This window comes from Pollicipes pollicipes, unplaced genomic scaffold, assembly GCF_011947565.3.
Source record: "Pollicipes pollicipes isolate AB1234 unplaced genomic scaffold, Ppol_2.1 Scaffold_3087;HRSCAF=3621_pilon_pilon_pilon, whole genome shotgun sequence".
Classification (NCBI taxonomy): domain Eukaryota; kingdom Metazoa; phylum Arthropoda; class Thecostraca; order Pollicipedomorpha; family Pollicipedidae; genus Pollicipes; species Pollicipes pollicipes.
In genome coordinates this window covers 36,276,603-36,289,789 of record NW_023596225.1, presented here as the reverse complement: position 1 = coordinate 36,289,789, position 13,187 = coordinate 36,276,603, and the positions used below count along the sequence as shown (strand labels likewise).

At 54.0% G+C, this 13,187-nt stretch overlaps 1 protein-coding gene across 1 annotated transcript in view; it reads right to left on the bottom strand.

The window, feature by feature from the left end:
• LOC119090080 (zinc finger protein Lobe) overlaps positions 1-10,953 on the bottom strand; it is an 81,790-nt gene extending 70,837 nt beyond the window's left edge. The window contains exons 1-2 of the mRNA XM_037212874.1: positions 10,910-10,953; positions 10,028-10,138 (exon numbers count right to left, since the gene is read on the bottom strand). Coding sequence (XP_037068769.1) covers positions 10,028-10,138; positions 10,910-10,949 — 151 coding nt within the window. The 5' untranslated portion in view covers positions 10,950-10,953. The remainder of the gene's footprint in view (positions 1-10,027; positions 10,139-10,909) is intronic.
• Positions 10,954-13,187: the final 2,234 nt, after the last annotated feature.

The following is a 13,187-nucleotide window of genomic DNA, read 5'->3' as shown; positions in this document are numbered from 1 at the left end:
CTCCCGGTCGATCTAGGTCTCCACTCTTATCGGAATAAAACATTTCAGAAGAGGGTCTACGGTACCGCCCTAAAGAATAATTTTGGCAACAAAGCCTTGTTTTTCCTTTGTTAATCAATTCAGCCTTGTTCGTGCTTCACGCCCCGAAAAGTGCCCTCCATCGGGGTAGCCTGGACCTGCCGGATCCCCAAGTTGGATTCCTCGGAAACCCAGGTTTAATACACATAGCCGATGAGGTTTTCCGGGTCTGGGGTTCCCGGGGCCCGGACGGGATATCCAGCCATATCGTAAGCGTCCAGCGGGCCCCCGAAGCAGCCACGACAGGGATGCCAGTTACCGATGGGTTCCTTGTTGGACAGAGTGACCCATCACTGGCTAGACAGGGTCCTGAGCCAAGACAAAAAAAGGTCCAAGAGGGGCACTGGAAGGAGAGCCTTGGACGCTCATTTCGACCACTGGACGTCCAGAGGGCCCCTGAACGGCCGGAGCGGCTCAAAAGAAACCAGAAGGTCACACGAGGAGCTAGAACTCAGGCGGCATGGGCGGCCAAGAGCGCCGTGAACAGCTAACAAGGCTCGGAGTGTCCAGAGGATCGCGAGCGCACAGCTACATCAATGTGGCGACCAAATGGACCACTGAACGTGCCAGTGGGCCCTGAGTAGCCAGATGCGGCATTAAGTAGCCAAAAGGGCCCCTGATCAGTAACAGATGCTCATTGGTGACCGAGGAAGCCTCAGGCGGTCGGCGAAGCCGCTGGACAGTTGCCGCAAACACCGCTGGCTAGGAACTCCTCACTGGTCAAAGGGGCTCTTCGTGGGCAGAAGGGGCCTGAGCAGCTAAAACGGTGCATGAACGACCTTGGTTACACAGAGGTCCCCAGGGAGCACAGCCAGTCTTGGTAAATGGATGCAAAGGGCTGACAAAGGGCCCCCTGATGTTGAAAGTTCCCCTCTTCCCCACAAATATTACTGGATTTTTCGAGGGTACGATTGTGTTCGATTCATTATTCTTTTTACCTTTTTAACGTAAACAGAAACCAGAAGTCCGCGTAAGATACTATTCCCTTCTGCGCTTTGAAGCAAACAGAGGGATCCAGGCGTTAAATGACCGCATGAAATAAAGCGCTGAAGCTTATCATTTTCATTACTCAGTGAGCTTTTTCTGAACCGATAGGACTCTCGATAATGAGGTAGGACTCGATAGGATGGAGTTTTTTTTGGAATTGCTCTAGGTTCTATACAGAGGTGTTGAGGAACCCATGAACGCGTAATGTAAATCGAAATGGGGTCAAACATATGCATCAGCATGGCCTAAGTAATGCTCCTTCTGGAGATGTTCAACCTGCGTTCAGAAGTGAGTCGTGAAGAGTTAGGTAAGTTTGTTATGAACATACGCACTTGCAAGTCTTAGAAAAAACCGCACACCCAGCATTACAGTCTCTATAGGCTGCACGGCGTCGACTTGCGGCTAACACTGGGCGACGATCACCAGTGGTGTGCCTGAAAATATATTTTTAAAAAGTTTGTAATGCCAATTAGAACGTTTTGAAGGTTTACCGAGGCATTTATTTCACTGGTACAAACTTTTTTAGATAATGATAATAACAAATCAGCATTTACGGCACTGCGCTGAAGTGCTGCAATCTGGTGTTATAACGATACATGCAAAGGTAAAATCCTTACTTTTTGTGGTGCTGCGGCTGCCAAACTGCTCAGAGCACACTGTCCAAATTATATTTGTGAAATAAACTGTCAAGTCTCATCATCGAACGCTAGGAATAAATTGTGCAAGACTTTCGACAGCGTCATTTCAAGGTCGTCAAATCATTTTAGGAAATTTCTTTCACTAGTCAACTTTGTATCAGGGTCGGCGTCATCAGGAAAACATAAATTGATCTCTTTTTTAATTTTTGGCCTTATTTATGCCCACTCTTTTACCGCTGAGGAGACTCCTTCCTTTTGCAAAGTGACACCCCCGGATAGACGCCCTTATTTGTGTTGGCCTTTTCTCATGTTTTACCTCATTTTGATCTGCCCTATTTAATTCTTAGGAAACCCCCTACCCTTTTCCGGCAAGGGGTTTCACGGGTAATACACTAGGGGGCGCATTGCCTTCCCGGTCAGGGGCTGAAGGGCCATTCTGTCCCAGCGCGGGGTGCCTGCCGGCTGCCACTCTGGCGATGCAGGAGGAGTGACCTGGTCATTAGGATGCCTTTAGAGGAATACTCCACACACTGACCCTCTCCCTGATGCGAGAAGCCGTCTGATCTGGGAAGTCGCCCCCAGATAGACGCAGGGGACTGTATTTGCGCAAAAAGATCCCTCATCGCTACAACGGGTCCAGTAATCGGCAAAGAGGGTTCATTTTGACGTAAGGGGCCACTGGCGGTTATGATATGGAGGGCCCGTTCGGCACTGGCTCTTGACTGACACCAGACCCTTTCATGGTGTCATTATAGACTCTCTTTAAAAGTTCTCACATCTCCTTTCATTTCATCAGCAGAATACTCAGACCACCGCGGGAAGCCCCTTGACATGCAGTATTCAGTCCATGTCCCTGTTCAGCAAACGTTCCACCGACCAATCGGGGCTCCTTGCAGACACGGGAACCCCTGCTAGGCACTGTGGACCCTTACGAACACAGGCACTCCTCATCGTTTAAAGGGCTTCGGCCAATGCAAACATATCGGGCTTATTGGACTAATCGTGTCGTCCATACTTGTGGAATGGGCCACAAGGCTCAAACCGACACGGGGCCATTGTTCGCTACAGCTGCGGCCTCACCGATGTAGAGGCCTTCTTCGACTCAGAGGGCTCTGATCGGTGCAAAGGGCCCTCTGACTGGTATCTGAGGGTCCGGCAATAGGGGTCGGCCCTTGATACAAACTCAATTCAGCCCCTTGGTCCGGCTCAAATACTGCCCCTGGCGACAAGAGTTCAGCCATGTGGTCCTCGAATCGGGCCCCTGCTCGTCGGTTCCATGGGATCCTTCCCACCCTTCTTCGGGCCCCTCGAACACTGCCCCTGCCCGAATCGAGGCCCCTTGCTACCACAAGACCCACAGGTAGGCACTCTAGCCCCTGGTCAAAACAGTGCCCTCATTGTTTCAGGGACCCCAATCAATGTAAATCACGGGCTCGGTCTTGACCCTGCTTGGGAAATTGGCCCACAGGCTCAGCCCATCACGGAGCCGACTGTTCCGTGCTGGTGGTGCCTGATCGACGTCGAGGCCCTCATCGACTCAAGAGGCCTGCAATCGGCGTTAAAGGCCGCCTGACAGGCATCTGGGGACCGACCGGCACTGTGAGCCGGGGCCCCATAACATCTGCGACGAACACTTCGGGCCCTTCCCAACCTCAAATCGGATCCTTGCCCGTCTGTCCCGAATGGTCCTAAAGGGCGCTTGTGCCCCGCGTACATCCCCCTGCTTGTGCCACGGGAGGTCCCTGAGCGATCAATACGATCCCTGGGCGGCCAGGGCGTCACCGAGCAGTTTCGAGGTCTCCTTAGTGTCCCGCAGAAGGCTCGGCAGGCAAGCAAGAGGTCTCAACCACTAAATCACCGCGGACGGCATAGTCTAGCGCGAGCCAACATCAACACGGTCCGCCAGGCCTGCAGAACTGGCAAATCATAAGACGACTGCCGCCATGCCAACCGGCGGCAGCGCCCGCATCGCCACGGACGAGCCCACATTGCCGCGGGCGAGTCCACATCGCCGCGGGCGAGTCCACATCGCGGCGGGCGAGTCCACCAGGCCAGCAAGGCGGCGGCAGGGCTGGTTTTCGGACGCCCCGACAATGGCGCACAACGGCAGTGTTGGCGCGGATGGCACATAGTACCGTGGTGGGGCGTCCCATGACATCGCTGGTACCGGAGCCCGTCATCACAGATGCCGCCGGCTACCGGTCATGGCTCAACGCGCAGTCCGGGGCTACGATACACCGTGGCATTTCAGGAATTTGGCAATAAGCCAAATAGCCAACAAGCCAATAAGCCAAGCCGTGTTTTTTGTAAACTAGGACTTAGAGAGGTCCTTTCAAAGTGTGGCTGCTCGATGTTGTATCATTATGTTTTTCACGCAATAGCGTACCGCTGGGCCGATGTCAAGCTGCCGCAGTTTTGAGTGTCCTTCTCAGCCGCAACATATGCCCCATCATGTAGGTATGATAACGTATGTATCCGCCATTCTATCAGCCCCTTTTCTCGAATCTCATGGGCGTAAGTAAACATCGCGCATGTATAGAGAGTCTTCGCACTTCTGCTTGATCGCCTTGTTCAAACATCGGTGGGCATCATAGAAGCAGCCAGGGCGGGGGATGGGGGGAGCGGCCCGACCCCACAAAACCGTGCAGGTATTGCCACCAATGTAAGTGGCATATCTGCCTCTCCGGCTCGCTTTACTTCGTTGCTCACGAAACCGCCCCGTCGCACCCCTCTGTGACCGTGTCTGCTGGCCGTGGCTGCGTTCGTGCGTATGGTGGTATTTGTATGCGGCCGTGCACCACGGCGTGCGTGCGCGACGCCGCCAGCGGCGGCGGCGGCGGCCGGTCCCAGCCGGCAGGCGCCGGGGCCCGCGGCGCCGCCGGCCCCGCCGCCCCGGGGGACCCGAGGTCACACGGCGGGGAGGTGGCGCCGCTGTGAGGCCGATCGATGGTCGGGCGCGCCGCGGGCCCCCGCGGGACCGCCAGTCCCACTGAATTCCCAGTTCGGCTCCCGCGGGACCCGGCCAGCCGCTCCGCTCAATACTCCAGCCGGGCGGCGGCGCGGCGCACCCCGGCACGAGCCGCGCCGCCCACACGCTGACCTCAGGTCACAGCAGCCCCGCACGATAGAGCTCCGGCCACCGGGGAAGGTTACCAGGGCGTGTTTAAAAGACCACCTCAGATGACCTTATCAAGATCGCGGAGGCAGGGCCGAAGGATAGTCTTAGATGACGGAGCCGGATGTGTCGGCTGACTTCCGGGCGTCGGAAGCAGCGAATTTCACCCGAATCATCCGATTCACCCGACCGGCCAACTGGGTTATGCCGGTAAACATCACTTAAAGATCTCTCAATCTCAGCATCACCGCATGCAACGCTTCGCACTCAGCTAGGTGAACAGACAATGCGTTATAACTTCACACTCCGACGATCTCACGTAGCCAGATAGGCGTGTTATTTCCACCCGAGGCCGGACGCGTCCGTTCAACGTCCCCCCCCCCCCTGAGTCGCGCCAGGCCTCAGCCCTCCCCCCCCCCCCCCTGCTGACCCTCCGTTGCCTCTGCGGACCGTTCAGACGTCAGCGTGCAGCCGGTGCCAGGCCGCCGTCGCAAACGAGCCGCCAGAGCCAGGCGCGTGACGTCACAGAATGAGCCGCCAGGGCGTGGTTGTGACCGACGGCCGACGGAGGCGGGGCGGGGTAGCCTCGGTCCACGAGCGGCTGAGATGTGTCACGTTGGTGATGGAGCACATGCCCGAACGTGGTGACGGCAGCGTTGGGTTCGACCCTGCAGTCACGGACAGGGAGGCAGGGAGGGAAGGGAGGCGCAGAGGAAGGACAGAGGGAGGGGAAGAGGGACAAGGATAAGGAGGGAGGGCGGAACGGTTTGAGGAAGGGAATGAAAAGGAGAAGGAAGGACGGAAGACAAGGAGCGAGAAGGCCAGGATGGACAGGGATAGGAAAATACGGAGGGATGGAAGGAGACCAGAAAAGAGACGGCAAAAGACTTGCAAGACAAAGGGAGAGCGGGAAAAAGGCATAGAGAGAGCAAAAACGGGTGAGAAAGGGCGAGAGATAGCGGGAACAGCTAGACAAGGGAGGAGAAGTAGGAAAGGGGTGCGTGGCACGAGGAAACAGAGGAACAGCGAATGAGTAGAAGTAAACGAACAGACAGGCCAGAGCGGCAGCACACGGAGCCAGACAGAGAAACAAAACGGGCGAAAAATTCACATTTTACTTATGTCTTTGAGAAGTAACCCACATTTAAATCGCAGGTACATGTTTCGGGTTGGTCAGCACGTGACAATAATGAGGGAAATATATTTCGGCCAATAGTCACGAGCTGGTGGCTTCGTCATCTAAGCTGCTACAATGCCTCCCCACGTCAAGTATCCTAGCACTCTTGTTTATTAAAGGGAGCGCCCCACTTTTGGGGCATATTTCAAAACCAGCCTTTTGTGAAACCTCAGGGACTAGTCGTGTCTGATTAAAGCACTGGGTAGCGTCGCTACAACGCCGACAATACTTCATAAGGATATCAATCTTAGTTACTTTTTAGTTCAAATTGCTCTGGCAATGCTTTATAACAACACTACGCTGCCTCCCTGTGGTCGCGAATACCGTCGTCATAACAATGGCCTACGCACCTCTACTGGTGCGAATAAAAAGAACGTTTGTAATTGGGCCAGCGGGCAACGGCTCATTGTCGAGAAGCGCACAAGTTGACGTTTGAGCCAGTGCATCAGATGGATCACGTGATACTCCCACTCCCCCAAGCCAGTGTTCCTCGAAAAGAGCCAATTCGGTAAACGCCATAGGGAACAAATCAATGTCATGTTAGAACGTTTCGTTGAATTTGGGTGCCAATAGTTTCATGTTTGCATATATATTTTTTTACTGAACGGAGTGTTATAAGCTTTCGAGCATTTCTTACACGGATGAGTAGACACATAAGTGTGTTGCAACAATTACAGAAGACATATGGTGGAAGAACTAATATAAATTAAATGTATTACTTTCATAATGGTGAGCAGGGAGTGAAATGAGATTTCTCCGGCGGGATCGGCTATTTCGAATCTAAATTATAACCTATTCGGAAGGATTTCGAGGGAACCGGTATTGCTGATAAAATCGTACGCGTCAAGTTTTACAATAAGTGAAATGTACGAAGAAAATAGAATGCTCCCTTCAACACGCGCCAGGGTGACCAGTTAGATACCCTTCGCTCGGATGGAGGGGGGTCAATTTGACCCCCCTGAGATCTCGGGAACTAGAAAAGCTAGAGACACAAAATTTACCGAGTGTCTTGACCTGTACGTGCACTCGCTTAGGTCAAATTTTGAGCTTCTTAGGTCATGACCTTCAGATCAAATAAGGTCAATAAGGTTCAATTCCAGGTTGGTCTCCAATGTGCCCCCAGAACCTAGGCAACTGCTTCTAAGCAAAAGCAAGCCCATTTGAGGTCAGTGACCTTGTTTGACCTTTTCAAGGTCATGGCGACCAAAATGATACAAGACTGCTCTGAGTTTTGCATTTGAATAAGCGACAAAGATTACGCTAGCCAGTATGTTCCTGAAGCAGAATGTCGACTCAGGTCATCTTAGGTCAATGACCTGTTCCGACCTGTAAGAAGTCAATGGAATATGTATAATGCGGTTCCTGCTGTCAATAGATTCGAAATGAGCACCAGAATCTATCCCATACAACAAGCCCTAGAATAATAAATCAGGTTCGTTTTGAACTTGGTCTGACCTTCATACCTGACCTTAGATCAACGTTATTTCCTCATTCAACATTTGTGGTGCCTAAGAAAGCATCTCAGAGATGTATGGCTTCGTCAAACACTCCGTTATTGTATCAGATTGGATGATTCCCTAGAAATTGCCTTCGCTGAAACCATGGTCTGACTTTGACCTGTCATAGGTCAGTGACATTACCAGGTACATCTAAATTTTCTTATGTCAAACGATCCGCTATTCAATTGTCTACAGCTAGGCAAAGTTTGGTGCGGCTACGCCGCACCGTTCAGAAACCATTTTGGAAAAACCCTCGGGGGGGGGGGTCAACTTGACGCCCACCCGAGCGCGTGTTAATAGTCATGAGCCCACGCGAACTCTGTTTTCAACCCAGTGCGCGAGATTTACAACTACAACCTGAAACATCTGTTACATAACGCCGGAAAAGCAGCAGGAGAGAATAGGGGGAGCTGCATTAGTTTTTACTTTGAGCTCCTTTCTGCTGAAACTGCTGAGGGCAGGACTAAGATTCTTCTATCGGCAGATAGCCATTACTGTCGGCTTTATATGCAGCGGTCACGTTTTGAAGCGCACATCTTCATTTTTGATCAATGTTTTCTGAGCGACCCGTTTTTAAATGGGACAAGCTGTCCACCCCGGGGTAAACTGTATCATATAGCGGAGATGTTGTGCTTTTTTAACGGTTGTTGCACCTCAAAAAGTTGCACCTCAGGCAATCTAAATGGCTTACGACATGTATATTCAAGTCGCTGGTCTGTGCTATTTCGTAAGTTGTCATGAGTTCGACATGACAAACGTTTGCCCTTTTAATCAGTCAGTATTTGTTTTGCGACTACTGCCACCTCGGTTTGGGTTGCTCAGGTCGAATTATGGATCTACATAGGTAAATGTCGAATTGTTGTATAGATGCCGATGAGTCCAGGCAATGATGTCAGTCAATCATTGGCATAAAGTCAGGCTTTATAATACTGTGGGCACATTGCATCAACGAAACAACATGCCCCAAGCGCATCTGACACAACAGTATAACCCGACATCTTGGAAGGAGGTCCGCACCACCCTGAAACCCTTCACTAGCAAATGCTAAATGCCTTGCAGTATGTACGACACATGCACTTCATCATCACTCAGCAAAACATTCAAATTAGCCTAGTCAACGATAAGCAAAAAGAGATTTGTCGCACTCATGCCAAGACGTCTGCACTTATGCGGCCGGACCTACACTGAATCACAGAGTAGCTACTGCGCGTAAGCTAGAAAGAACCCAAGACTGTAATCCGTCGCATTAAGTTGGAATAAATCACCCTGATGTGAATTAGACATTATACCCCACTCTCCCCTACCTCCTGGTGTTTAAGAACGACTATTGGTACATAAAAGCTGCAAACTCCTAATGCCAGATGAATTAGTCATTTCAGTCCTACCTCTGCTTGCTGTTCTTTGAACGTGAGACGGATGTCTTACACATGAGACGGAGATGAAAAGCGATTGACAACTTCCTTGCCGAAATGCTTGTTTCTTCCAGAAAAACTTAGCATGAAAGAAGCTCCTGTGCTGATATTTCTGACAGGATTTATTTGCATGAGCATCGGAGCGGCACTGATATCGCAGAGTATTTTTACTGTAAGTCGTGCAATTGCCAAAAACTGACATCCGTGCGTGCGGGAGGCAGTTTGATGGCAGTTGATGGCAGGGAGGCAGTTTGAGGCACACACACACACACACACACACACACACACACACACACACACACACACACACACACACACACACACACACACACACACACACACACACACACACACACACACACACACACACACACACACACACACACACACACACACACACACACACACACACACACACACACACACACACACACAACACACACACACACACACACACACACACACACACACTATCCAGCTCATGAGGTTCGAAAATAGCTGCGAAGTACAGCGCCAGGAAATTAATCTGAACTACTACTACACGGTCAGGTAAATAATGATGCGAGCGATAATGACACCTGCAAGTAATCGATAACAGGACAGCCTCCAATACAGAAAAATAATCGGGACACCGCTTTTTGCCGTTGGTCTTAGGCATGCACATTGAAGCAAGAGTCTGGATTTCCGTTTCCTTCGCTTAGAAAAGGATCGCGATGCTCGGCTGGGGGGGGGGGGGGGGGGGGGCTGCAGCCGGTATCAACAACCACACTCGCACTCACAATTACACGGCGGCGGTGCGATTCCTCCCGCGTATGCCACTGTTAACTGAGATACGGTCTCAGGGTGTCATGGTTGGTGGCGTTCCATTTGCACAGAAGGAGCTGAACGACCCATATTGGGCTGGTTCGCGAGGGGGTCACTGTGTATAATTTGGAGGAATCCATCCCCTCAATAATATTATGTTCTAAAATCAGGTCATTGGTAATGCGCCGAAAGAACGGTCACTTCAAGTCCAAGTCACGTCGGCCTCCCCCCCCCCCCCCCCCCGACCGCTAGCTGACACATTCTGCAGCTATGCCAGGGCGCTGGAATCTCGTCGACAGGTCAAACCGGTGACCTACCAGGGGCAGGCTCATCAAACAGCTGCGGCCGGAGCGCTGGCTCGTGCTCCGGGGTCATGACCTCCGGGGTCAGCGCCACGTCCGCTGCAGGGGAGGCCACCTCCTCCTCCGCTGCAGAAAAGGACAGAGTATCAAGCCCAGAAGTTCCCGTCCATCCGTTTGAAGGCAATGCACAAAGCATCTCAAAAGCTGCAAGGTCTTATACATTCTTGCGCACCTTTGAATGACAGTAAAGCACCACACACATTCATTTTGGAGGCAGGACATCCTGCTACACATGAACATTTGCAAACGGCTATGACAAAACGTCTCCTGTTCCTGATAACAAAATCGAAGAACAAAACATAGTTGCATTAAAAAGTCGGTTCTGAGAAGGAAATGATTATGAAGCTCTTCCAAGCTCCTTCCATTGTTTAGAAGGAAGGAGCCATCCCTTGCACATACACGTCTTATACGTAACACTCAAATATTAAACGCCTGCCATCACCAGAAGACACAATTCCCACCAACCCTCCCTCCATCGTGTCAGACGTAGTGCTGAACCGTTCCCCAGCTGACCACAAACGCCTTCAGCTGCCTCGCCAGGCTCCAAAACCCGCCCAAGCCAACACGAGGCCCCAGACGCCTGAGCGAACTCACGTTTGAAGGCCCGCGCTGCCTCGCCAGGCTCCAAAACCCGCCCAAGCCAACACGAGGCCCCAGACGCCTGAGCGGACTCACGTTTGAAGGCCCGCGCTGCCTCGCCTGGCTCCAGAACCCACCCAAGCCAACACGAGGCCCCGGACGCCTGAGCGAACTCACGTTTGAAGGCCCGCGCTGCCTCGCCTGGCTCCAGAACCCGCCCAAGCTAACACGAGGCCCCGGACGCCCGAGCGAACTCACGTTTGAAGGCCCGCGGCTTGGCTTGTTTACGCCTCGTCATGGCTGCCGGCGGCGACGAGCCTGCTCAGCGACAGGACGGCCTCGTGCGCGCCAGCAGGTCCACGTGCGGGCAACACCGGACCGACGCGCGGGCGACAGGCGGGCGCGAGCCCCGACACGAGCGACACAGCGCGACACCGGTCGAGCGCGGAGTCCGGACCACGTGCAGCGTCACTGGCGGCGACAGGCGCGCGGGCACCGCCGGACCGCAGACCACGTGCGGCGACACTGAGACAGCAGCGCCGCGCCGGCCGCGTGGACGACGTGCAGCCGACGAGGAGCGGCGTACCTCAGCGGCCCGCACGACGCGCCGGCGCGTGGTCTGGCGTCAGAGGAACCGGTCCGTCCGCGGTCCTCAGCAGCCGCCCCACGAAACACAACGCCAGCAGTTGGTCAGCTGCTGAGATCCCCAGCTGTCGGTCAGCTGCTGAGGTCCCGCGAGGCTCCGTCGGCATCGGCCAGGCGGCAGGAGCTACCACTGACGAGGCTCAGCAACCAGGCGGTGCCCGGCCGCCGTCACGTGACAGGCAGAAGAGCGGTACGTGGAGCGTCGCAGTTTGACCGCGTCACGAGCCGCTGACGACGCCCTACCCGGCGCACCGCGAGCTGCTGACGCGGTCAGCCGCCCACTGCCTTCCGACTCCTCTGCTGCCGGAGAACACCGGCCCCTGAGCAGCTTCGAGTAACAGGCGTGCGCCGCGCGGTGACGGCGGCGGCAGGGGCGGCCGGCGCGGCCTCCGTCGGTCGACTGCCGCGCGCCGTCAGGTGGCCGCTGGCGCGCCGTGCCCGGCCCCGCCCCCTGGGGACGGGCCCCCCGCGGCCAGGCACTCCCCGGGGCGCCGCCGCCACACAGCTCAATCATGTCCGGGCCGACGGGGGCGGGTTGCAGCGCCAAGCGCTGCCGACACACACACACACACACACACACACACACACACACACACACACACACACACACACACACTCTCTCTCTCTCCTCTCTCTCTCTCTCTCTCTCTCTCTCTCTCTCTCTCTCTCTCTCTCTCTCTCTCTCTCTCTCTCTCTCTCTCTCTCTCTCTCTTTCTCTCTCTCTCTTTCTTTCTCTCTCTCTCTCTCTCTCTCTCTCTCTCTCTCTCTCTCTCTCTCTCTCTCTCTCTCTCTCTCTCTCTCTCTCTCTCTCTCATACATACACCCGTGCACTCTCTCTCTGCCAATCATCTGCCTCTCTTCTCTCACCTCCACCTTCGAAAGGTGAGGGAAGTGGGATTGCCGCGGAGTCTGTGGGACACGCATTAGGCCGCTGATACCTCCGCTTCCGCGGCGATTTGGCCGCCTAAAAGGCCAAGGCTGCTCTCTGCCGACTCTTCCCATCTCCCGGAATGTCCCCAGCGGCCAGTGACCTCAGGACTTCTTCAGCGTATCTCTTTCCATCGACCCTCAGGCGGAACCAGGCAGGTCGGATGAGGCACCATGATGCGGAATGTTCCTTCGCAGATCCGTCAGGAGGAGCAGTCATCTCAGGGGCAGGCATCACTCCGTCGATCCCTCAGGGAATTACTGACGGCTGGGCCGTGCTATCGGTCGCTCAGGGAGTCCCCGACGGTCGTGCGAGGTGGGTTAGCTGAGAAGGTCCCTCTGCTGATCCTGCCGGAAGTCCCCACAGCGGCTGAAGCGAGCGGCGCCGGGGTCACGTCGCGGTGTGTGACCCAACCCTGTTGGAACTGCGGTGGCTACCTTCAGCTGAACCGACCAGACGACTGACGGGGTTACTGACGACTGACGAGTGACGAGGCAGCACAGATCGGGGTGGATTGCTGTTGTTATGTGATGACGTGGTGGGTGCCTGGCCGAGTTGCTGGCGGCATGTATGCCGAAACAATGGCTTATGACTATGGGGATGTACCGTGAAGTATCAAATTGTTTTTGGACTTGTTGGTAGGCTATCAGCATCATGCCAGTAAGTGGTACTTTATGGCATATCTGGTCAACTGCTAGCGGACTGTACACAACAATCAAACTCGCTTGTGACTAATGCGTCACCCGATTGGTTAGCTTGTTCACAGAAGCTGGCAGAAGCAGGCGAGAGCTCCTGCGTTCTGGCAGCAGCAGCGCAACAGATCAGAGAGTGTTCACCGTCGACAGGCAGCGTGTCGATGACGTTACGCTGTCGCTGGGTAGCACATGGAGCGTAACGGTGCCGCTCAATATTAACGACCCAAATGTCATGATTGGTGCAGGAAGCAAGGTGATGCGGAAAGTG